Below are 20337 nucleotides of genomic sequence, written 5' to 3'. Positions count from 1 at the left end.
TGTTCCTTTGGTGTTATAATGCGTTAAACACTATGTACAGTGCATTATATTGCACTCTAACAGTTCATAATGCATAATTGTATAGAGCAGCATGGAGAATGGCTTTGATAAATGTGCCACGATGGTTTTTTTTTTTTTTTTGGGTGCTCGTTAACTGATTTCTGGAACGCCGAGACAGATCCGAGTACAAACCCAAAAAGATCAAAGTGGAAAAGGAGAATAAGGTGAAAAAACGGAAGCAGGAGGAAGACTACGACGACTACGAAGAGGTATCATTCTATTTATTTATTTATTTATTTATTTTAAAAAATTTAATTTATTTGGCCATAGTCATTTCAAGGGGTTTGTTTGTTTGTTTGTTTGTTTTAAATAATTATTTCCCTCTCGACACTCCGCCTTGTGGCCGTTGCAGGACGTAAAGCCGAAAAAGAAATCGAAAAAGAAAGAGGATTCGGCTGGAGGGAAGAAGAAGGTCAAGAAGGAGCCGGAAGAGAAATGGAAATGGTGAGGGATTTAATAACTTCTCGGGAGTTCGTTCTCGGTTTTGAAGGAGACTGATATTCCTTGGATTTGTGGTGTTGAGGTATTAATTAATAATTTTAATCCTTATTTCATGCAAATCAACACTTAAATATGATCAGATATGCATTAGACACAAATAAATAGTTGAATTACAAAGCATTGTCTATTGTAGAAAAATATCTATAAAAATTCCCATAAAATATCTAAAGCAAAACAAATTTCTGTTGCTTTATTGTCAATAATTTTTCTTCATATACATATTGCAGTTGCAAAATCAGTTTATACAAGTGTTTGCCAGGCAAAATAAACCTCACCCGGTCGCACTTCAGATGAATATGAAGGAAGATATTGTGAAAATTCGGTCCCCTATGGGTCCATGTGGCTCCTGCTTATAAATAAAATAGTTTTTCTGATCATATATGTGTATATATAATATACTCTGAGTCAGTATCCACAAAAATGAAGCGTAATTTAAAAATGACCGAAGTAAAATATACCAAGTGTCTGTACGCATGTTATTTACCAGCTGGGAGGTCCGTATCGTGAAATACCGTGACCGAGGTCTTGAAAGTACTGAGCGAGGCACTCTGGGCCGAGGTCACGGTATTTCACCATACGGACCGACCTTAAGCTGGTAAATAATATGTTTATTTTTTTCTTTACCAAATTCTAACAGAAAACGAGAGCGCCCGAAAGGGAAAACCGAGCCGAGCCGCCATTTTGAATCCTCATTCACGGCTGTAATGCAAATGGCTTCCTCCTCGGTATACAAGTGCACTTCCATGGCAGGAAAAGAAAACTGCATTTTGCTGCCTATGTAGTCCCCTATTTATACAAATAGGAGTCATTCAGCCATGTTTTTGCTCGGCGTTAGCAACAGTGAGAGGTTTTTAGCTTTCTCCTGAAATGTTTTCTTTTATTTCTTCTTTCTCAGGGTAGTAAAACTCGCTTTCGCTGTGAACACTGTCGTTATCGCTATCCATGCTGTAACATTAATGCTATTCTCCTGAGAAATGCTGGCAAACATTTATAATATTTTTGATAATCTTATAAATAAATCTTATAAAAAAGATAAACATTGACACAAATTGCTACTATGCTTGTTGTGAACGAGCGAGTCGCCAGAGGTCCATAACTGGGCTCGCCAGCCACTCAGAGCGCAGGATTTGATGGAAACCGGACTGTGAAAAAAATAATTTGTATTATTCTACTCTTGGGCGGCACGGTGGTGTAGTGGTTAGCACTGTCGCCTCACAGCAAGAAGATCCAGGTTCGAGCCCCGTGGCTGGCGAGGGCCTTTCTGTGCGGAGTTTGCATGTTCTCCCCGTGTCCGCGTGGGTTTCCTCCGGGTGCTCCGGTTTCCCCCACAGTCCAAAGACATGCAGGTTAGGTTAACTGGTGACTCTAAATTGAGCGTAGGTGTGAATGTGAGTGTGAATGGTTGTCTGTGTCTATGTGTCAGCCCTGTGATGACCTGGCGACTTGTCCAGGGTGTACCCCGCCTTTCGCCCGTAGTCAGCTGGGATAGGATCCAGCTTGCCTGTGACCCTGTAGAACAGGATAAAGCGGCTACAGATAATGAGATGAGATGAGATTCTACTCTTACCTCTCGGTTTTTGAAACTGAAACCTCCGAACCGAGGCTGACGCACACACGCTGTCGTCATGACCCAAACTCTTATTTCTCAGAAACGGCTCAGTGGAACGCGCTTTCCCTCTGGAATAAGCATAAACATGTCTGAAAGCCGTTTATTTCGAATGCTGAACAGAGTTGTATACACTCACCGGCCATTTTAATAGGAACACGTGTATGCACACTGCGCGATCGTCACACTTGCATTCTGGCAGCACTACGACGTAGTGGCTCGCGCCTCTATATGAGGCAGTAGACACGACAAAAATGATTTTGACCTTTCTTGGAGGTTCTATTTGAGACCGATGCCCATCTATCCTGAAAGTTTCATGAAGATTGAGCCAGCCGTTTTCCCGTAATATCGTTAACAAACAAAAAAGAAACCCGACTGAAAACAATACCTCACCCCCTGGTGGACTCCGTCCCGGGCGAGGTAAAAATGTTTCTATAAAAGAAAACCCATCCCGTAATGGGATTTGAGAACGTTAAAGCTGGAGAGACTGGAAATAATTTTGCTAATTGCAGCAAAGTGGATGATGAAGGGTTTTGATTACAGCTCACCGTTTCTGTTCTTTCTCAGGTGGGAAGAAGAGAGATACACGGACGGCTCCAAATGGAGGTTCCTCGAGCACAAAGGTCCTGTGTTCGCGCCGCCGTACGAACGACTTCCGGAGAATGTTAGGTTTTATTATGATGGTGAGTGCAGTGTGTGTGTGTGTGTGTGTGTGAGCCCATAACGGCATGTATTATGTTCATCTAACACCACCTGGGTTCAGTGCACTTTCTCTGTACACGTTGATGAAGTTTAATCAGCTCATTTGGCCTTCGCTTGTGTTTCTGTAGGAAAGCCCATGAGGCTGAGCGAGTCGGCGGAGGAAGTGGCAACGTTCTTTGCCAAAATGCTTGACCACGAGTACACAACCAAGGAGATATTTAGGAAAAACTTCTTCAAAGACTGGAGGAAGGTAACTGCACACTTAATTTATCACTCAGTTTGTCCTGGAAATAGTTTAAAGCTCGAGCTCAGGCTAAAATTTTCTCTTGGATCAGTCAAGACGTTTGTGTGGTTTTTTTTTTTTTGTTTTTTTTTTTTTTTGTTCCGTACAGGAAATGACCTCGGAGGAGAAGTCGAAAATCTCTGATCTGAACAAGTGCAACTTCATGGAGATGAACGAATACTTCAAAGCTCAATCAGAGGCTCGGAAACAGATGTCAAAGGAGGAGAAACAGGTGAGGTCCGCGATCTCGACAATTTCAGTGCGCTTTTTGATAATCTGCAAGAACAAATATTCTGGAAAACGGCTCATTTTATGAATTTATTAATCGTGCAGTAAAGCTTGTGTAAATGTTGCCTTAAAGGCTGATTTTCTTCGTGTGTGTGTGTTTGTTCATCAGTAACATACGAAACTCATTTCTGACACGGCTCATTTGCATACTGTGACGCCCATAAAACTCCATAAAAGGTGAAGTCCACAAACAGCTCGGCGCACGAAATGACCGCTCAGGGGAACGACTGAGAAACGGGAGTGGAAGTTAGATTCGGACTCTTGAGTAACATTTTAAAAACGTGTTTTAATAATCAGCGAGCGCTGAATCTTGCGTCAGCTGAGGCGTCTCTGTGCAGACCAACCAGAACATCCTCGGTCTGGGTTATTTATTTATTTTTGGTCCTAAATTGAATGTTTTATATTCATTAATTTGTGGCTGGCTTTCTTTTTCATTTTAATCTAATCGAGCAGGTTACGAATCCACCCCACCCCACCTTACGAGATGACACGATTTTTACGAACACCAAATTTCTCGTGTGAATAATTCTATTTGTATCTAGCTTGATGCACGAGGCTGTGTGAGAGAGATATTTAAACTAGTGCTGTCAAGCGATTAAAATATTTTAATCGCGATTAATGTCGCGACTGTCATAGTTAACTCACGATTAATCACAATTTGATCGCACATTTTTGTCACATGAAAAACCATTGTAATTCTCTTATCAGCATAAAAATGTGAATGGGCTTGCTTTGTACCAATGGTTTTTTTTTTTATTGCAATGCATAACACGTCTTGACGCAGCCACTGCAAAGTGAAACCTAAGCTGAGCACCGGGGCTAGCAAAAGAACCATGAGTGAAGTGATCTGCTGCTTGAGTTAGTCTACAACTCTAATCAGAGAGACAGGTTACACAGTGACGGTAGGCTTGACTATAATATAAAGTACACTATTATATTAACTTTAAGTTGTTCGTTGATAAATATTGCATTGAATCTGATCTTTACTGTTTCAGCTCACTTAACACATTTTGTACTTTTACACTTTCTGCCTGTTGATGCGTCGCGCTGTCCAATCAGAGGCGGCCAAATTTGCATATTACAGGAAGGATTTCTGGGATAGCATTGAGTTTACAGTTCAGAGGGATCTGGCTTCTTTAGACGCTGTCTTCTTAAAACTGAATAAATATTTAAAAAGAGCCAAATGAGCCAGTCTTTTGAACGGCTCTTTTCAAAGAACGGATCACAAAGATGCGGATCCCATCAAAGAGCCATAAATCCCATCTCTACTAGCGCGCCCTGCCCGCGCTGATTCTTTGGGGAGGGCAGAGGACTCTGGCTGTGCGGGGCGTGGCATTACAGTCTAGCTGCTATCGGTTTTCTAAGCAAAGTCTCTGTTCCAAGTTCCTGGCAGTTTCAAAAGCTTATGAAAAACCTACATCATGTCACAGAGCGTTAATGTCGCGTTAAAAAAATTATCGCCGTTAAAATTGAGTCAAGTTAACGCGTTAATAACGCGACATTTTTGACAGCACTAATTTAAACACGTATATTTTTATTTTTCTTAGAAAATCAAAGAGGAGAACGAGCGGCTGGTGGACGAGTACGGCTACTGCTTGATGGACAACCACAAAGAGCGCATCGGAAACTTCCGGATCGAGCCTCCAGGGCTTTTCCGAGGTCGAGGAGATCACCCGAAGATGGGCATGCTGAAACGGCGCATTCGCCCCGAGGACATCATCATCAACTGCAGCAAGTAATGAAAGTTCACTTTTAATCAGGTTTAAAAGCTCGGTCGTGTTTATCGTGCGCCGGGGAACGGGGCGGCGAAATCAAAAGCTGTGAAACGTTGGTGATTATCCAGGAATCCTTCGTTGACCTAATAATCACTTGAACGGGACGATTATCTCTGTAGACAGGAAACCAAATTTTCAAGTCTGTATGATTCAGGAATTTTAATCGCAGTGATTCAGAGGTAATTGGATCATAATGCTGCTGAAACTTTTTTTTTTTTTTCCTCCTCTCTCTCGCTCTTATTTCCCCGTGTGTGTGCTTACACACTTGCACCACAAGGGGGCGTCTCTTACTCATCGCTTCTGCCTGTGTCCAGTCAGGGTCATCAGCAGGAAGGGTTTGATTTCATCGGTGTGCGTCATCAGAAGGGAATTACATGAATCTGGTCCTTATTTAAGAACTCTTTATTCATTTAAACATGGAATGTTTTTTTTTTTCCAAAATGTTGCTTAGTCATTTTATGACTCACGCCGTGTGTCTACCCTGAAGTGTGCGGTTTTTAAAGTCTTGGAGCCTTGCTCTAAGAATACACTGGAATGGTTTTTATTAACGGAGAATGATGTAACAGTTACAAGACTCTGATTTTTGGATCCGGCTCTAGTCGTTAAGTGTTTCAATCTGAGTTTGGATCAGTCCGGCGAACGAGGAAGCTGTGACACGGAGGCTGATTTTATTTTATTTTTTTAATCAATAAATTTAAATAAAATCTGCTTGTAGATGTGGTTAATTATCAGACTCCGCCCTTTCAATTCAGAACCCGTTTTGAGTGATCATCTGAATTCACACCCCCAGGGACTCGAAGTATCCCAAACCCCCTCCGGGTTCCAAGTGGAAGGAGGTCCGTCACGATAACAAAGTGACATGGCTGGCATCGTGGACGGAGAACATCCAGGGCTCTATTAAGTACATTATGCTGAACCCCAGCTCACGGATAAAGGTGTGTGTGTGAGAGAGAGAGAGAGCTTTTTAATCCAGATCAAGAGAACTGTGTGTTCTCCCTTTGTGTACAGTAGTGGATTTGAGGCATCAAGTGTAAAGGTATGATGGAGGAGTTTGTGTATGTGTGTGGACCTGCTACAGGGAGAGAAGGACTGGCAGAAGTACGAGACGGCACGCAGGCTGAAGAAGTGTGTGGAGAAGATCCGAGCGCAGTACCGTGAAGACTGGAAGAGCAAAGAGATGCGAATCCGACAGAGAGCCGTCGCACTCTACTTCATAGATAAGGTACACAAATGATGATATCCTTTCTTTAACTGCATTCTTTTTTCCTCTTTATAAACCAAATCTCGTGTGTGTGTGTGTGTGTGTGTGTGTGTGTAGCTGGCCCTGAGGGCGGGTAATGAGAAGGAGGAGGGGGAGAGTGCAGACACGGTGGGCTGCTGCTCTCTGCGGGTGGAGCACGTTAACCTGCACCCTGAGATGGACGGCCAGGAGTACGTGGTGGAGCTCGACTTCCTGGGAAAAGACTCCATCCGCTACTACAACAAGATCCCTGTGGAGAAGAGGGTGAGACACCTGTCTGTCCGTCATAATCACTGTAGCTAGAAATTAGGACGTGGGAAGCTTGTGGGGCGGGGCGTGCCTGATACTACCTCGTCCTCTCCAGACCCTGAACTGTTCCGGATGGATGGATGGATGAAGGGTCTTCTCTGTAATTATGAGGGGTAGAGAGAAGAGGGGGCGTGGCCAAACATGCATCATTACACGTTGTGCACATTCTGCACATAATCAACACAACCGGTTCCGTCCCAAATCTTGTGCGTGCTTGCTTTTTTTAACTTATTTTACTTTTTGCTTTCTTGATTCTTTTCCTTCTGTTTAATTGCTTTTTTCTTTCTCGCTTTCTTCTTTTTGTATCACCTTCATTCTTGTGATGCTCTTTCTTTCTCCTTCCTTCCGAATTACTTTAATCTTGCTTTTTAGTTTAGTTCATTTCTTGCTTCTTTACTTTTGCTTTCTTGCTTGCTAGAATTTTAAACCTTTTATTATTATTATTATTATTATTATTAAATTTTGAACTTTTATCAGGGTCCCCACGCGTCCTGGAAAACCTGAAAATTTAGAGCGTCATTTTCCAGTCATGGAAACGATCTGGAAATCGATAGAAATGGCCAAATGTCCTGGAAATAAATTTTTCTTGTCCTGGAATTTTGTTTCTGTGTTTTCGCTTTTTAATTTTTCTGTTTGAAACAGCTCGCTGGTCGTAGTCTAGATATGAGGACAGCTGAGCTCCATCGTAGCTCGATCTGCTGCGCTGTGTCTCCACCTGTCGCCTATTGAGGTATTTCACCTGACGTCACAGGGTCACGTGACGCCCCGGTGTCCGCCATTTTGAACGTCAGGCTAGCTAATGTCAACAACAGTAGCTGGTATGTTACTGTAGCAATGTTTACGTTCAGTCATTTGGATGACTGTTAAAACTTGAGACTGAAAGGTTTTAAGTCATCCAAATGACTGAACGTAAACATTGCTACAGTAACATACCAGCTATGATGTTGTTGACATTAGCTAGTGCTAACAGCTAGCTGCTAATACACTGCTACAACTACACCGACCCTAATAATACAGTTCTTGGTCATTGCCTGGTAACAGCAAATTTATAACGGGCCATGTCTCAACAGACTAAGAAGTTATTTCAATGACATTTAATAACATTTTGTTTATCCTGAGGACCGAAAGTAAATGAAAATGTGAACAAACCTTAGCTGTAATAAGATGGCGACCACCGGCTCCAGGGACGACCCGCTGATGTAGGCATGTTACCCAGCCTGACACAAAATATTTGTAGGCATCCAAACTCTTATACGCTTTCAGATCAATACCTGTGTATGGCGATGGGTTTTTAACGACATAGGTATACAGATCACGTGGGCCGAAGTCAGGTAAAGACGAGGGCTTCGTGTACTTCCGTACGTCAGTGAACAATCCTGGTGGAAGCAGGTAAACATCGTTCTCTAAGCCTGCTAACCTCAATTTTTGCAAATACCTCTCCCTCTGCTCGCCCTGTAAGTGCCCTACGTCGCTGGATAGTGAAGGTGTTTTCTGCATCTCGCTCCTTTTTCTTTTATGTTTTTCGTTTGTCGCCTTCCTCGCATTCAAACCGATTCGAGCCGTGACGTCCAAAATGGCAGCATCACATGACTTGGTCACGTGGGTGAAAAACCTCAATACTGAGACGTGTATAAGCAATTTACATTTGAGTTTTGGCCCTCTGAAGTTGCGCTAGCTTGTCATGACAAGAGAACAAGGGAATAAAAAAGTTTAAAACAGCACGTAACAAAAAGAGGTCAAACAACTGCATTATACAGTTTGCATCGATGTTGCCTTTATGTAATTTAGCACATCAGAGACGCTACGTCCCTGCAAATTAAAAAAGAAATTGAAATGGTGTTAAGCCTGCGACTAAAGTGCATGACCGTATGACCAAATCCCGTCATGAATTACCTAAAAAAGCTCCTGGAAAATGATTCCTTAAAAAGAGTGGGAACCCTGTTTTATATTTGGCTCATTTTCAGTAAAGCTGAAGTAAAGTTAATCGTTATTTTAAGTAATTAAGTCCTGTCAGAGAGGGGTGTGGGGGTGTGTGGAGGATGTTTTCACAGACAGGTGATCTTTGCCTGTAAGGTTTCCGTCAGCTTTGTCTTAAGGGAGATCTGTTTCCTGCTTTTCCTCACTGTCTCTCACTCACACACACACACACAGGGTAGCAACATTTTTTATAACTTGACAAACAAGACTGGTTAAACACAAAAGTGATGACACATTTATGTTCACACTGCCACTCCTGCGTGCAAGAGCGCACACACACACACACACACACACACACACACACACACACACACACACACACACACACACACAGCACTTTCCTATTAAACACCTGGTGTTGGGGTTTAGTACAGGAAGGATAAGCCACCTGGCTGTGGAATGCACAAACCAGCTCTCTCACAATGTAACAAAGAAGGTGCTTTCACATTAAAATATTTCTCTTTTTTTTTTTTCTCCTCCTCCTCAGATCCTCAGCCCACTCCAGCTTTTCTGTGTTGAAATTTCGTGTCGTCTTCTGATTTGTTTTCTCTCTTCCAGGTGTTTAAAAACCTCCAGCTGTTCCTGGAGAACAAGCAGCCAGAAGACGACGTCTTCGACAGACTCAATGTAAATACACAGCGTTTCTTCTCCTCCGTTAAAGCTGTAGTTTGACCCGAGATGAAACGGCACGGGGTTTTTATATAAATGTGGCCGTTCAGCCAATCAGGAGAGGTGCAGTGTGAGTGAGATAAACGGTATATTTGAGAGAGAGAGAGAGAGGTCCCAGTGCTGAACACGTCTCGCTTCCACTCGACATGCCGTCATCGTACAGATGAGGAAAGAATCAAGTTGCGGGTGTGGGTGGGTTTTTATTTATTTATTTAGGGGGAGTAGAAAATGACTCTGAAAACCAGAACATTATTAATATCCAGTTTAGATTCTGCTGTTAATCATCGTAATGCCATCTGGAAAAGGTTTTTCCTTTCACCGGACATGTCTCTCATGATGATCTGCATTCTGGGAAAAATTATAAAGGGATCCTCCAGCGCTTTTATTCTTAAACTTCTTTGAAGTAAAAATGGTGGCAGTTTTCAGAAATCAAACCTTTTTCACTTTAAGACCATATAGTGTTCGAGGAAAGATGAACTTTCTTTAAAGTGTCAGATGGGTTTCGTGCGCTATTGACGTATGTGATGACGTCGCTTGGAGCAACTTTTTTTTTTTTTTAAATCATGCCGTTATTTGTGAATCTACCCAGCACCGGTTGTAGATCAGTTTAAAAAAAAAATAAGCATGAAGTGTCAGGTCATGCTGTGAGTTGAGCCATATTAAACCGAAATTTTAGAGCGTGCAGCTACACCCACTTTCTGTAGGTCGTGGGGGGGGGACTTTGCATCGTGAGGTCTTGTCTGATCCAGTTTCTGTCGGTGATCCTTTTTCACAGCTGATCAAGCACACTTTGCGTTTTTTCTCTGTGGAAATGGAGTCTAGTTCCAGCTTGTGCTTTTCTTTTGAGCATCATTGTGGCATTTATATGCTACACCAGTGGTGGGCAATTATTTTTTACATCGGGCCGCATGAGAAACAGAAAATTTTGTGGAGGGCCGGACCATAAGGCTGAACTAAATTCTGCATAATATTAATTGTATTTCTTTATATAAAGCAGTAAATAACATTGTTTTTACAAGCTGCTAAGACTGGTAAGAGTATGGAAAAAACGAGGTTCCCTTACAAAAAATGTCATTTATTCAATCAAATTTCCCAAAACAATGGTTAACAAAATGTGAACGTTTGTACCCTTTTTTTTTTTTCAGTCACATTCAGCCCAAAACACAATAAAGACATCACAATATTGTCTTTCTACTCCAAATATCAAACAAGATACATCATATTATAATAATGATGCCCACATTTGTAGTCTAATCACCTCATTTGGTGTTTTTTATTTGTTCAGTGAGAGAAATCTGGTCTCTGTTGGTCTTTAACGAGTGCATCAAAGTCAGGCTGAATGTCTGAGGTGGAGATGCGAAGCACAGCTGACAGATGATCATCAGTCGATTCGGTGTAGGAATCAGATTTACAGATCGGCTCGGGCTCCGGCGCCTGCTGGTGACGTCACACTATTGCCGCTTTTCCACTACAAACGCGGCTGAGCCGTGCCGTGCTGAGTTGGGCTGAGTCGAGCTGAGTGGGGCTGTTGGAGTTGCATTTCGACTACAACCGTGCTGAACCGTGCTGGCTGGAAGTGGGTGGACACATTGGGTGGAGTTAGCGAAAGTGGGTGGACGTCAGGTGATGTCATTAAGCGGCGCAAACAGTGACATCAGTAATCTTTTAAGCGGTAGTCTCTCAACCCGAATAGTAAACAATAAACATGGAGGACATGGAGTCGTTAGTGTTGCTGGTCTTGGTGCTGTGGCTTGTTGTCACCGACAACGCGGACAGATACTGGCAAGAGCGTATAGATGAGGCGAGGCGCATAAGGCTTCAGAAATTCTCGTAATTCGTAATTCTTCTCCTTCCGGGTTTGCGGTGTTTACAGATCCCAGCGTGCTCGCGGGGCGTGTGTGGGCATGTGAGGACACTCCTCCTCACCAATCAGTGCACAGGGGAGTGTCTGCTCACGCCCCCAGCCTCACTCGGCACGGTTTGGCTCGCTTCAGCCCCACTCCAAAACCGTGTGAGTTTTAGGGGCTAAGCAGGGCTGAAGCGAGCTGAGTCATGCTGGTTTTTGGTAGTCGAAACGCGAGCCGTGTCGGGCTGAAGTGAGCTGAAAAAGGGTAGTGGAAAAGGGCCATATGTGATTGGCTGGGCCGTTTGAAGGATGACGTACAAGTTTGTGGTTGGTCTGGACAAATTACGGAAGTAGTTATCGCAGGATTAGGTTTCGTGGGATTTCGTGCGCATTGCATTTTTGTTGAACACAACTTCAAAATAAAAGCACTGCACATTCAGTCCATGCTTGAGGTAAAATTAGAAAATACGTTTATTTTGTAATTTCTAATTAACCTTACGCGGGCCGGTCAGAATGAACCAAAGGGTCGGATGCGGCCCGCGGGCTGGAAAATGCCCAGGTCTGTGCTACACGGTGAGGCGTGCTTATTTAAAAACTGATAAATTCAGTCAAACTGCGATGTAAACAGAGAAGTTAAACAGCTGATTTGCTCCAAGCGACCGCTACCGGACGTCATCGCAGATGCCACCACTGCAGGAAGCCCATCTGGTGTTTTAAGAAAATTAATTTTTCCTCGAACACTGACTTTAGAAATATTTAAGAATAAATCCGCTGGAGGATCCCATTAAACAACATTCCAATGATTTTTATTTTTGCCTGTATTTTTTTTTTTTGTTTGTTTGTTTGTTCTGCAGACGTCCATTTTGAACAAACATCTCCAGGAGCTGATGGACGGATTAACGGCTAAAGTGTTTCGTACCTACAACGCCTCCATCACCTTACAGCAGCAACTCAGCCAGCTCACTTGCCGTGAGTCTCTCTTGCTCTTTCCTCTCTCTCTGGTAATTATCTATTTACCACAGGGTTTTTTTTTTTTTTAATCCAAATCTATCTCTCTCTTTAGCTGATGATAACATCCCGGCGAAGATCCTCTCCTATAATCGAGCTAACCGTGCTGTTGCAATCCTGTGTAACCACCAGAGGGCGCCACCTAAAACCTTTGAGAAGTCCATGCAGAACCTGCAGGCTAAAGTAAGACTGCTGCTCTTAAACCTGAGCACTTTTTTTTTTCTTTCTTTTCCTGCTCCTCTCCTTCGTAAATGACTGTGCGCTCAGAGACTGTTCCCTCACTCCTGCAGATCGATGCGAAAAAGGAACAGCTTTCTGTAGCTAAGAGAGAGCTGAAGTCTGCCAAAGCAGATGCCAAGGCCAGGCACGACGAGAAAAACAGAAAGTGAGTGTGGTTATGTCCTCATTCCTTGACCTTTGGTCTTTTCCTCCTTCCTTGCCTCACCTCAGAGACTCTGACCTTCCTTTGCTTCATTTGTGTAGTTACTCCTTTTTTTTTTTTTTAATATAAAGCGTGATGTATAAATAATTTTGCGACGATCCTCTCAGGGCGGTAGAGACGAAGAAGAAGGCGGTCCAGAGGCTGTCCGAGCAGCTGATGAAGCTGGAGGTGCAGGCCACCGACCGTGAGGAGAACAAACAGATCGCCCTGGGAACTTCCAAGCTCAACTACCTGGACCCGCGCATCTCCGTCGCCTGGTAATTTCACTTTCATCTCCCCCTCTGACCTCCACTCACCTTCCCAAACCCCTTTCCTGCTCATTGTAACGTTAATCAGATGTTCAACACCATGTTATTAAATCCCGTGTAGGCCTACATGAGGTTCTTTCCCCACGCACACAGAAAATTAGTCAGGAATCGATCACAGCATCGGTATCGATAAAATCTGATCAGTTCCAGTCCGTATGAGCGTTCCAACGATTAACAAGCAACAGGAATCTTCCAGGAAAAGTTTTAGGTTTCCGTTTGACTGGATCTGGATCGGATTTGGGGTGCGCTTGTTTTAAAAAAAAAAAATCTTCAGTGATGACTCTCTTTCGGACAGCAATAAAGGAGCGAGACTGGAGCAGGGGTTTTCTACAAACCTGGGTGTGGTCACATGATCATGTTCTCCTCTCACTGGTGGTCGATTTGTGCTCTTTTTTTCTCTGTGTGCTGTGAAACTCCTGTTTATTGGCCTGTTCGAACACTAACTCTGATTGCTGACGATTTCCCGTATGAAGAACCGGTGTGAGTGTGTATCTGTGCAATCTCAAACGCGCGCGTCTTATTTACTCTCTCGTACTTTTACGCCACCAACTGAGCGGCATTGTATTCAAATGAGCCGTGAAGGACTGAGACACGCAAGCTCGAGAGAGGGAAAGTCCTCACCGTGCGCTGTGGGAAATGTGGAACGCGGCCTCGTGTTGAGCAGCTGTGAGGAAAAGCCGAGGGTGGAGGAGGGAGAGCGCGAACAATGGGGTTGGTTTGTGTGCCAGAGAGTAGGCCACGTCGTCTCGCCACACGCGCGCGCACGCACGCAAAATGAAGGTGGGAGATAACTGTTTGGAGATATTTGTATCTCTGAGCACCAAAGCGGCAAAACGCCGCGGACTGTGGATCGGCTCATTTTAATTGAACCCCTTCACACGTGCTCAGTGTCTCGCTGCTGTTTAAATTAAAATAGAACTCATAAATCACCTCCAGGTCGTTAGTGCAGTTTAACAGCCATCGTTAGCCCCAGTTCTGGTGCTGTGGACTGTTTACTGTTCCAAATGGACACCTTAGTGTTTTGAAAGGAGGAAAAAAAAACCCTCAATTTAGTTGCTGTCAAAAAAAAAGTTGTATAAATAAATAAATAAAAATTCTAAAATGATGATTTCTATAAGACTGAGCGTGAGCATTTTTATAAATATACTTGAAGATTTTATTTCGTGTGTGTGGGGGGGTTAAACTTCTGTTTACTTTGTCTTTATGATTTTTTCTAATGTGCAATTTTAAATTAAAAAATCTCAAATCCAAGATTATTGCTAATGTTTTTTAAAAAAAATCTAAAATCATGTTCACGTCTTTATAACCATTTTGAAAGCATACTGAAAGTGTTTATATTTTTACACTTCTGACGATCTGTTTTTTTTTTTTGTCTGCAATTAAATTTTTTTTTCTCTTCCTAATGATGTGCAATTTTAAATAAATAGATTTTTAAAAAAATGTAAAAACCTTGGTCCTGGTGCAAAGGAAAACACGACAGCCCGGACTTGCATGCATCATCGTTGTTATTTTTGTTGAAGAATAATTAAATAGGTGTCTCTGCTGTCCACCCGTTAGTGCTTGAAAGTTTGTGAACCCAAAACATCAGATTTTCACACAAGTCCTACAACCCTGATTCCAAAAAAGTTGGGACAAAGAGTAAATTGTAAATAAAAACGGAATGCAATGATGTGGAAGTTTCAAAATTCCATATTTTATTCAGAATAGAACATAGATGACATATCAAATGTTTAAACTGAGAAAATGTATCATTTAAAGAGAAAAATTAGGTGATTTTAAATTTCATGACAGCAACACATCTCAAAAAAGTTGGGACAAGGCCATGTTTCCCACTGTGAGACATCCCCTTTTCTCTTTACAACAGTCTGTAAACGTCTGGGGACTGAGGAGACAAGTTGCTCAAGTTTAGGGATAGGAATGTTAACCCATTCTTGTCTAATGTAGGATTCTAGTTGCTCAACTGTCTTAGGTCTTTTTTGTCGTATCTTCCGTTTTATGATGCGCCAAATGTTTTCTATGGGTGAAAGATCTGGACTGCAGGCTGGCCAGTTCAGTACCCGGACCCTTCTTCTACGCAGCCATGATGCTGTAATTGATGCAGTATGTGGTTTGGCATTGTCATGTTGGAAAATGCAAGGTCTTCCCTGAAAGAGACGTCGTCTGGATGGGAACATATGTTGCTCTAGAACCTGGATATACCTTTCAGCATTGATGGTGTCTTTCCAGATGTGTAAGCTGCCCATGCCACACGCACTAATGCAACCCCGTACCATCAGAGATGCAGGCTTCTGAACTGAGCGCTGATAACAACTCGGGTCGTCCTTCTCCTCTTTAGTCCGAATGACACGGCGTCCCTGATTTCCATAAAGAACTTCAAATTTTGATTCGTCTGACCACAGAACAGTTTTCCACTTTGCCACAGTCCATTTTAAATGAGCCTTGGCCCAGAGAAGACGTCTGCGCTTCTGGATCGTGTTTAGATACGGCTTCTTCTTTGAACTATAGAGTTTTAGCTGGCAACGGCGGATGGCACGGTGAATTGTGTTCACAGATAATGTTCTCTGGAAATATTCCTGAGCCCATTTTGTGATTTCCAATACAGAAGCATGCCTGTATGTGATGCAGTGCCGTCTAAGGGCCCGAAGATCACGGGCACCCGGTATGGTTTTCCGGCCTTGACCCTTACGCACAGAGATTCTTCCAGATTCTCTGAATCTTTTGATGATATTATGCACTGTAGATGATGATATGTTCAAACTCTTTGCAATTTTACACTGTCGAACTCCTTTCTGATATTGCTCCACTATTTGTCGGCGCAGAATTAGGGGGATTGGTGATCCTCTTCCCATCTTTACTTCTGAGAGCCGCTGCCACTCCAAGATGCTCTTTTTATACCCAGTCATGTTAATGACCTATTGCCAATTGACCTAATGAGTTGCAATTTGGTCCTCCAGCTGTTCCTTTAACTTTTCCAGCCTCTTATTGCCCCTGTCCCAACTTTTTTGAGATGTGTTGCTGTCATGAAATTTCAAAATGTCTCACTTTCGACATTTGTCTATGTTCTATTGTGAATACAATATCAGTTTTTGAGATTTGTAAATTATTGCATTGCGTTTTTATTTACAATTTGTACTTTGTCCCAACTTTTTTGGAATCGGGGTTGTAAAAGTAGAGAACCGAGTTAAACACACGAGACAAAAATATACTTTCATTTCCTTATTGAGTAAAAAGATCCAACGCTGCATCTCAGTGAATAAATAATCCAGTATAATTGACCTGAGACACAGACGGGGGGACGGAAGCATAGAGAGAGCAGGAGATGGGGGTGGGGACACATGGAGGAAGAGAGAATATGAAGGATGGATAGAGACAGATGGAGAGCTCCGGAAGTTTTACATTAATTTTTTTTTTTTAAAAGATTTTCTAGTTCAGTCTGTTTGTGTGGATGCTGTGCATGAAAGGGTTAATTACAGAGAGCTGATTTTAAACTGAAGGATAATCTCAGTCAGGACTCCGGGGTGAAGGAGAACTGAAGTGGTTGTGATTTACCTGCTGTCCCACCTCCAGCTCTATTTTGGGAGAAAAGTCTTCACTATGATACAATAGCTCCAGGAACTCCCCGAGCCCAGCGTGCACGCGCGCACAGTCTCGGAAGGGGCTTTCTGCTTTTGAGAGCTTGTCATGGGAGATTTCTTCTGAACTTTGCTCCACACTCCAGTATGTCCATGGGGTGTGTGTGTGTGTGAGAGAGAACAGGATAACAGTAATGTTGTTGTTTTTCTGTCTCTACAGGTGTAAAAAATGGGGAGTCCCCATCGAAAAGATCTACAACAAAACGCAGCGGGAGAAGTTCGCCTGGGCCATCGACATGGCTGACCAAGACTACGAATTTTAAACAAAGAGTGGCGTTTTACGCTTTTTTTCTTTCTTTTTTTCCCCAGGGGTTAGCATTTATCCATCGAATCCACCCCGTCTGAACGTGTTCAAGCAAAGTGAGGAAACACAACTGGATGTTTTTAAAACAAAGCTAAAAGGTTCCCTGTAAACAATCCGGCTGATGAAACGTTTAAACCGAGTCCTGAAGGTGGAACCCTGAGGAGATCCACCACCACTTCGCTCCGATACACACACGTTAGGCTTTACACTTACTTTTGGGGGTTTTTAAGCGTCTTAGTCGGGTTTTAGCCGTCGGATTTATCGATGAATTCTATATTTTAATATAAGAAATAAATCAGAGTTGTTTTAAGAGGCACGTCGAGGACTGAACTACAGAAAGCCATCTGTGAAAGACTCGAGATTCTGCGTGCGTGTGTGTGTGTTGAACTCCAGCAAGATGTAGAAATCCATCATGGACCCGAGGACATCACCCAGGGATGCACCAATCCAGTGTTTGTTCCCATCGCGCTCGGAGAATCATTTTGTAGCCAGTACTGAGCCGATCGTTTCCTTTTTTAAAACGGTGTAATCGCAAAATTCTGGAGTGTTTTGGGTTTTTTTTGTTTTGTTTTGTTTCCCCCTTCTTTATTGAGAGTCGCTGAGCCAGAATAATAATTTGAGTAGGAATCTCTGAACACCCTATTTTATTAAAAATAAAAAAAAAAGTCATGGCTTTTTAAAAAAGTATATGTATAGTTTTAATTTTTAAACATTTCTATATTGTATTAATGCTGTTAAATATGAGTGCGTGGAAAAATCGTTTTTAAAACGAATTTTAAAGCAGTGGGTTAAAAATGACAGCGTTTTAAATATGATGGGGAAAAAAAACCATACTGTATTGTAATTAAAGAATATATTTACAGTAATATACTTTAAATTAAATACAACTCTACTTTCCTTTATAGGACGAATAATTGATGAACCCCAGGGAACCTCAGTGTTTTTCTTTTCTTGATATTTTAATGAAAAATGTAGCGAAGCTTTTGCTCAATGAGTCGCAGATGATTTTTTTTTTTTTTTTTTTTTTTTTAATTAAGAACATGATTTAAAAAAAAAAAAAGTTAAGCCGTCAATGCAGGAGAGTTTCTGAAAGCTTTGGGCAGATTTAGTGTTTTTAGCAAACCTTGACAGTTTTATTTTTTTTCTTCTCATTTGTCCGTCATCAGAATCGTTCACGTTCTGGATCGGATCAGGAAAAAAAAAAATCTCAGTCCATGATATCGGATTGGTGCATCCCTACACCTTTTTTTTTTTTTTTGGGATTTTTTTTTTTTTTTTAAATATATATATATATATTTTAATTTTTCTTCTGTTTCTATCAGGGATGTACATTTCATTTTTGCGAATATGTGAAAGGGGCGATCTCCGTGTTAACGCTGACGTCGTAGTGAATTTGACTTCTGGTTTCTTTTTGTTCCTGTGCAGAATGATTTTTATATAATTTTATTTTTTTTTTCCTCAGCAGTAGAGTTACAACATTCTTACTTGAAACATGGCTGGGTGAGACGTGTGTATGTGTGTAGATATGAACTGTACGTGCGTGCGCGCACACACATGCACGTGTGCGAGATCATAAACACGAACTGGTTTCTCTATATATGTGAGATGCAATTTTTGCCAAATGAATAGAGACTAGAGAGAGAGGATGTGTATGAAATACAGTGTACATGTGGAAGATCGGGGTCTTCTTTGTAAAGAATTAGGAACAAAGTGTCCGAAGTTAACTTTTTAATGTGAGGCTCTGCACTTATTTATAGCTGTTAGAAAGTGTGCTAAAGCTAACTTCAACATTTTTACCACATTTAGCCTTAAGCAATCATGTTTTATTATTTTTAATATCTATCTGTTTTACAAATAATAAATCATGCCACTTTTTCTTATTCTCTCCTTTTATTTCACATCCTTGCATTCATCCTGATGTCCTGCTTTTGTGTATTTTCTGTTTTCAGAATTTAAATAAACTTTGTATTGCAATAACCTCTCTCTCGCTGGTGTTTTGGTCAGAGGGTTTTCTTTCCCCCCCTTTCCCACTTGGTATAAATTTTATAAAAAGGAATAATTTGATTTAAAAAAAAACTACTTGGTAAAATATATCCGGCACAGGTCGTCCATAATGATATTGCAACCCGTTAAAGGTGACTTTACACCTCTTTTCCACAAGTTGACCTCCGGGCATTAGGTCTTAATGAAATGTCCAGTATGTGTTTGGTTAAAACCCCACAGCTGCTGCTGCTCCTCTGTTTAAACAGTGCAGCTGTTCAGAACAGCTGATTTTTTTTGTGTGTGTGTGCCTGTTCCTTTAAATAATAATGAGCCACTGATCATCCCACCCCCTCTTCCACCAGCCAATCAGGAAACCCTTTATTCATTCAATAAGGCAGTTCTGAAGCCATGAGTGGAGATACTCAGATCAAGGGGGTGGGATTATTATAATGAGCTCCACTTGTAACCTCGAAAGTCGAGCAGAGTCTGAACATCTGGTTGAAGCTCATGTTTTCTGAAATGGGAGAAAGAAAGGGAACGGTGTCCTCATTTAAGAGTTTGTGGGTAAAAGAAGAAAATCTATAACTTAGAAAAATTTCGTTATGCAGAGATCATTAAAAATGCAGATCAACACTGATGTGTTCATCCAGTGTCGTGTTTCCTTTATAGCTCCGTTTATTCTTGTGGAACGAGTTAGTTCCTGTTCTCACTTGCATTAAAGTAAGATTCGTTCTTACACCAACATCTGTTTTTTTTTTTTTTTCTTAAAGTTAATAAATTTGGGGGAGGGATTGCAGTTTATGTAAAAAGCGTAAACGGAACAAATATGTTGGAAAAACGTAACGTTCGAGCTTTACGTCAGACTTTTACGAAGCTCTAACACTGGAGACTCCTTCCGTAAAACTTCACCGTATCGACACTGAAGGCCTCTGCATGCTCTTGCGACAAGGCTTTCGCAGACAGTTGTAATTTATCATTGAGCGGGGAGTAATAGGCGTGCGCGATGTTATTCACCGCCACAACGCAAGGGGACGCGAAGTCGCGAAATCGCTAGGAGTAGTTGGTGGGTGTGGTTAGTGGAGTGTTTATCCTCCGGTTACTTATAATGACTAGAACTGGAGTCGTATAGATGTCCGTACTTCCTCACTTCCTCGATCAACCGCTCTTCGTGCTGCTCCATCTTCGTTCGTGTTTTTAAAAATGGCGGTCATGAAAACAAAACAAACCGGGAAAGTAGGGAAGCGGAAGTCCGTGAAGAGTGGACCAATCAGAGCCCTCTTGTCTGCGAGGCTTCTGCGGTGGTCACAATTTTTGGGAGGTGCGCGCAGAGCATCTGCGAAGGTGGGGGGGCTACGCAGACGCTGTCTGCGACGCCATCTGCGAGGACTGCGTTGTCAGCATAAA

General features: G+C 42.1%; 1 protein-coding gene across 1 annotated transcript in view; it reads left to right on the top strand.

The window, feature by feature from the left end:
* The window catches only part of top1b (DNA topoisomerase Ib), a 53768-nt gene extending 34841 nt beyond the window's left edge, over positions 1 to 18927 (top strand). The window contains exons 7-21 of the mRNA XM_060937159.1: positions 179 to 269; positions 413 to 504; positions 2735 to 2850; positions 2998 to 3119; positions 3262 to 3384; positions 4988 to 5175; positions 6006 to 6150; positions 6294 to 6437; positions 6534 to 6719; positions 9300 to 9368; positions 12111 to 12225; positions 12320 to 12447; positions 12555 to 12649; positions 12814 to 12963; positions 16807 to 18927. Coding sequence (XP_060793142.1) covers positions 179 to 269; positions 413 to 504; positions 2735 to 2850; positions 2998 to 3119; positions 3262 to 3384; positions 4988 to 5175; positions 6006 to 6150; positions 6294 to 6437; positions 6534 to 6719; positions 9300 to 9368; positions 12111 to 12225; positions 12320 to 12447; positions 12555 to 12649; positions 12814 to 12963; positions 16807 to 16909 — 1867 coding nt within the window. The 3' untranslated portion in view covers positions 16910 to 18927. The remainder of the gene's footprint in view (positions 1 to 178; positions 270 to 412; positions 505 to 2734; positions 2851 to 2997; positions 3120 to 3261; positions 3385 to 4987; positions 5176 to 6005; positions 6151 to 6293; positions 6438 to 6533; positions 6720 to 9299; positions 9369 to 12110; positions 12226 to 12319; positions 12448 to 12554; positions 12650 to 12813; positions 12964 to 16806) is intronic.
* The last annotated feature ends 1410 nt before the right edge of the window (positions 18928 to 20337 follow it).

This window comes from Neoarius graeffei, chromosome 13 (genome assembly GCF_027579695.1).
Source record: "Neoarius graeffei isolate fNeoGra1 chromosome 13, fNeoGra1.pri, whole genome shotgun sequence".
NCBI classification, from domain to species: domain Eukaryota; kingdom Metazoa; phylum Chordata; class Actinopteri; order Siluriformes; family Ariidae; genus Neoarius; species Neoarius graeffei.
Note: the sequence above shows the minus strand (reverse complement) of the source record. Positions and strands in the feature narration are given on the sequence as shown.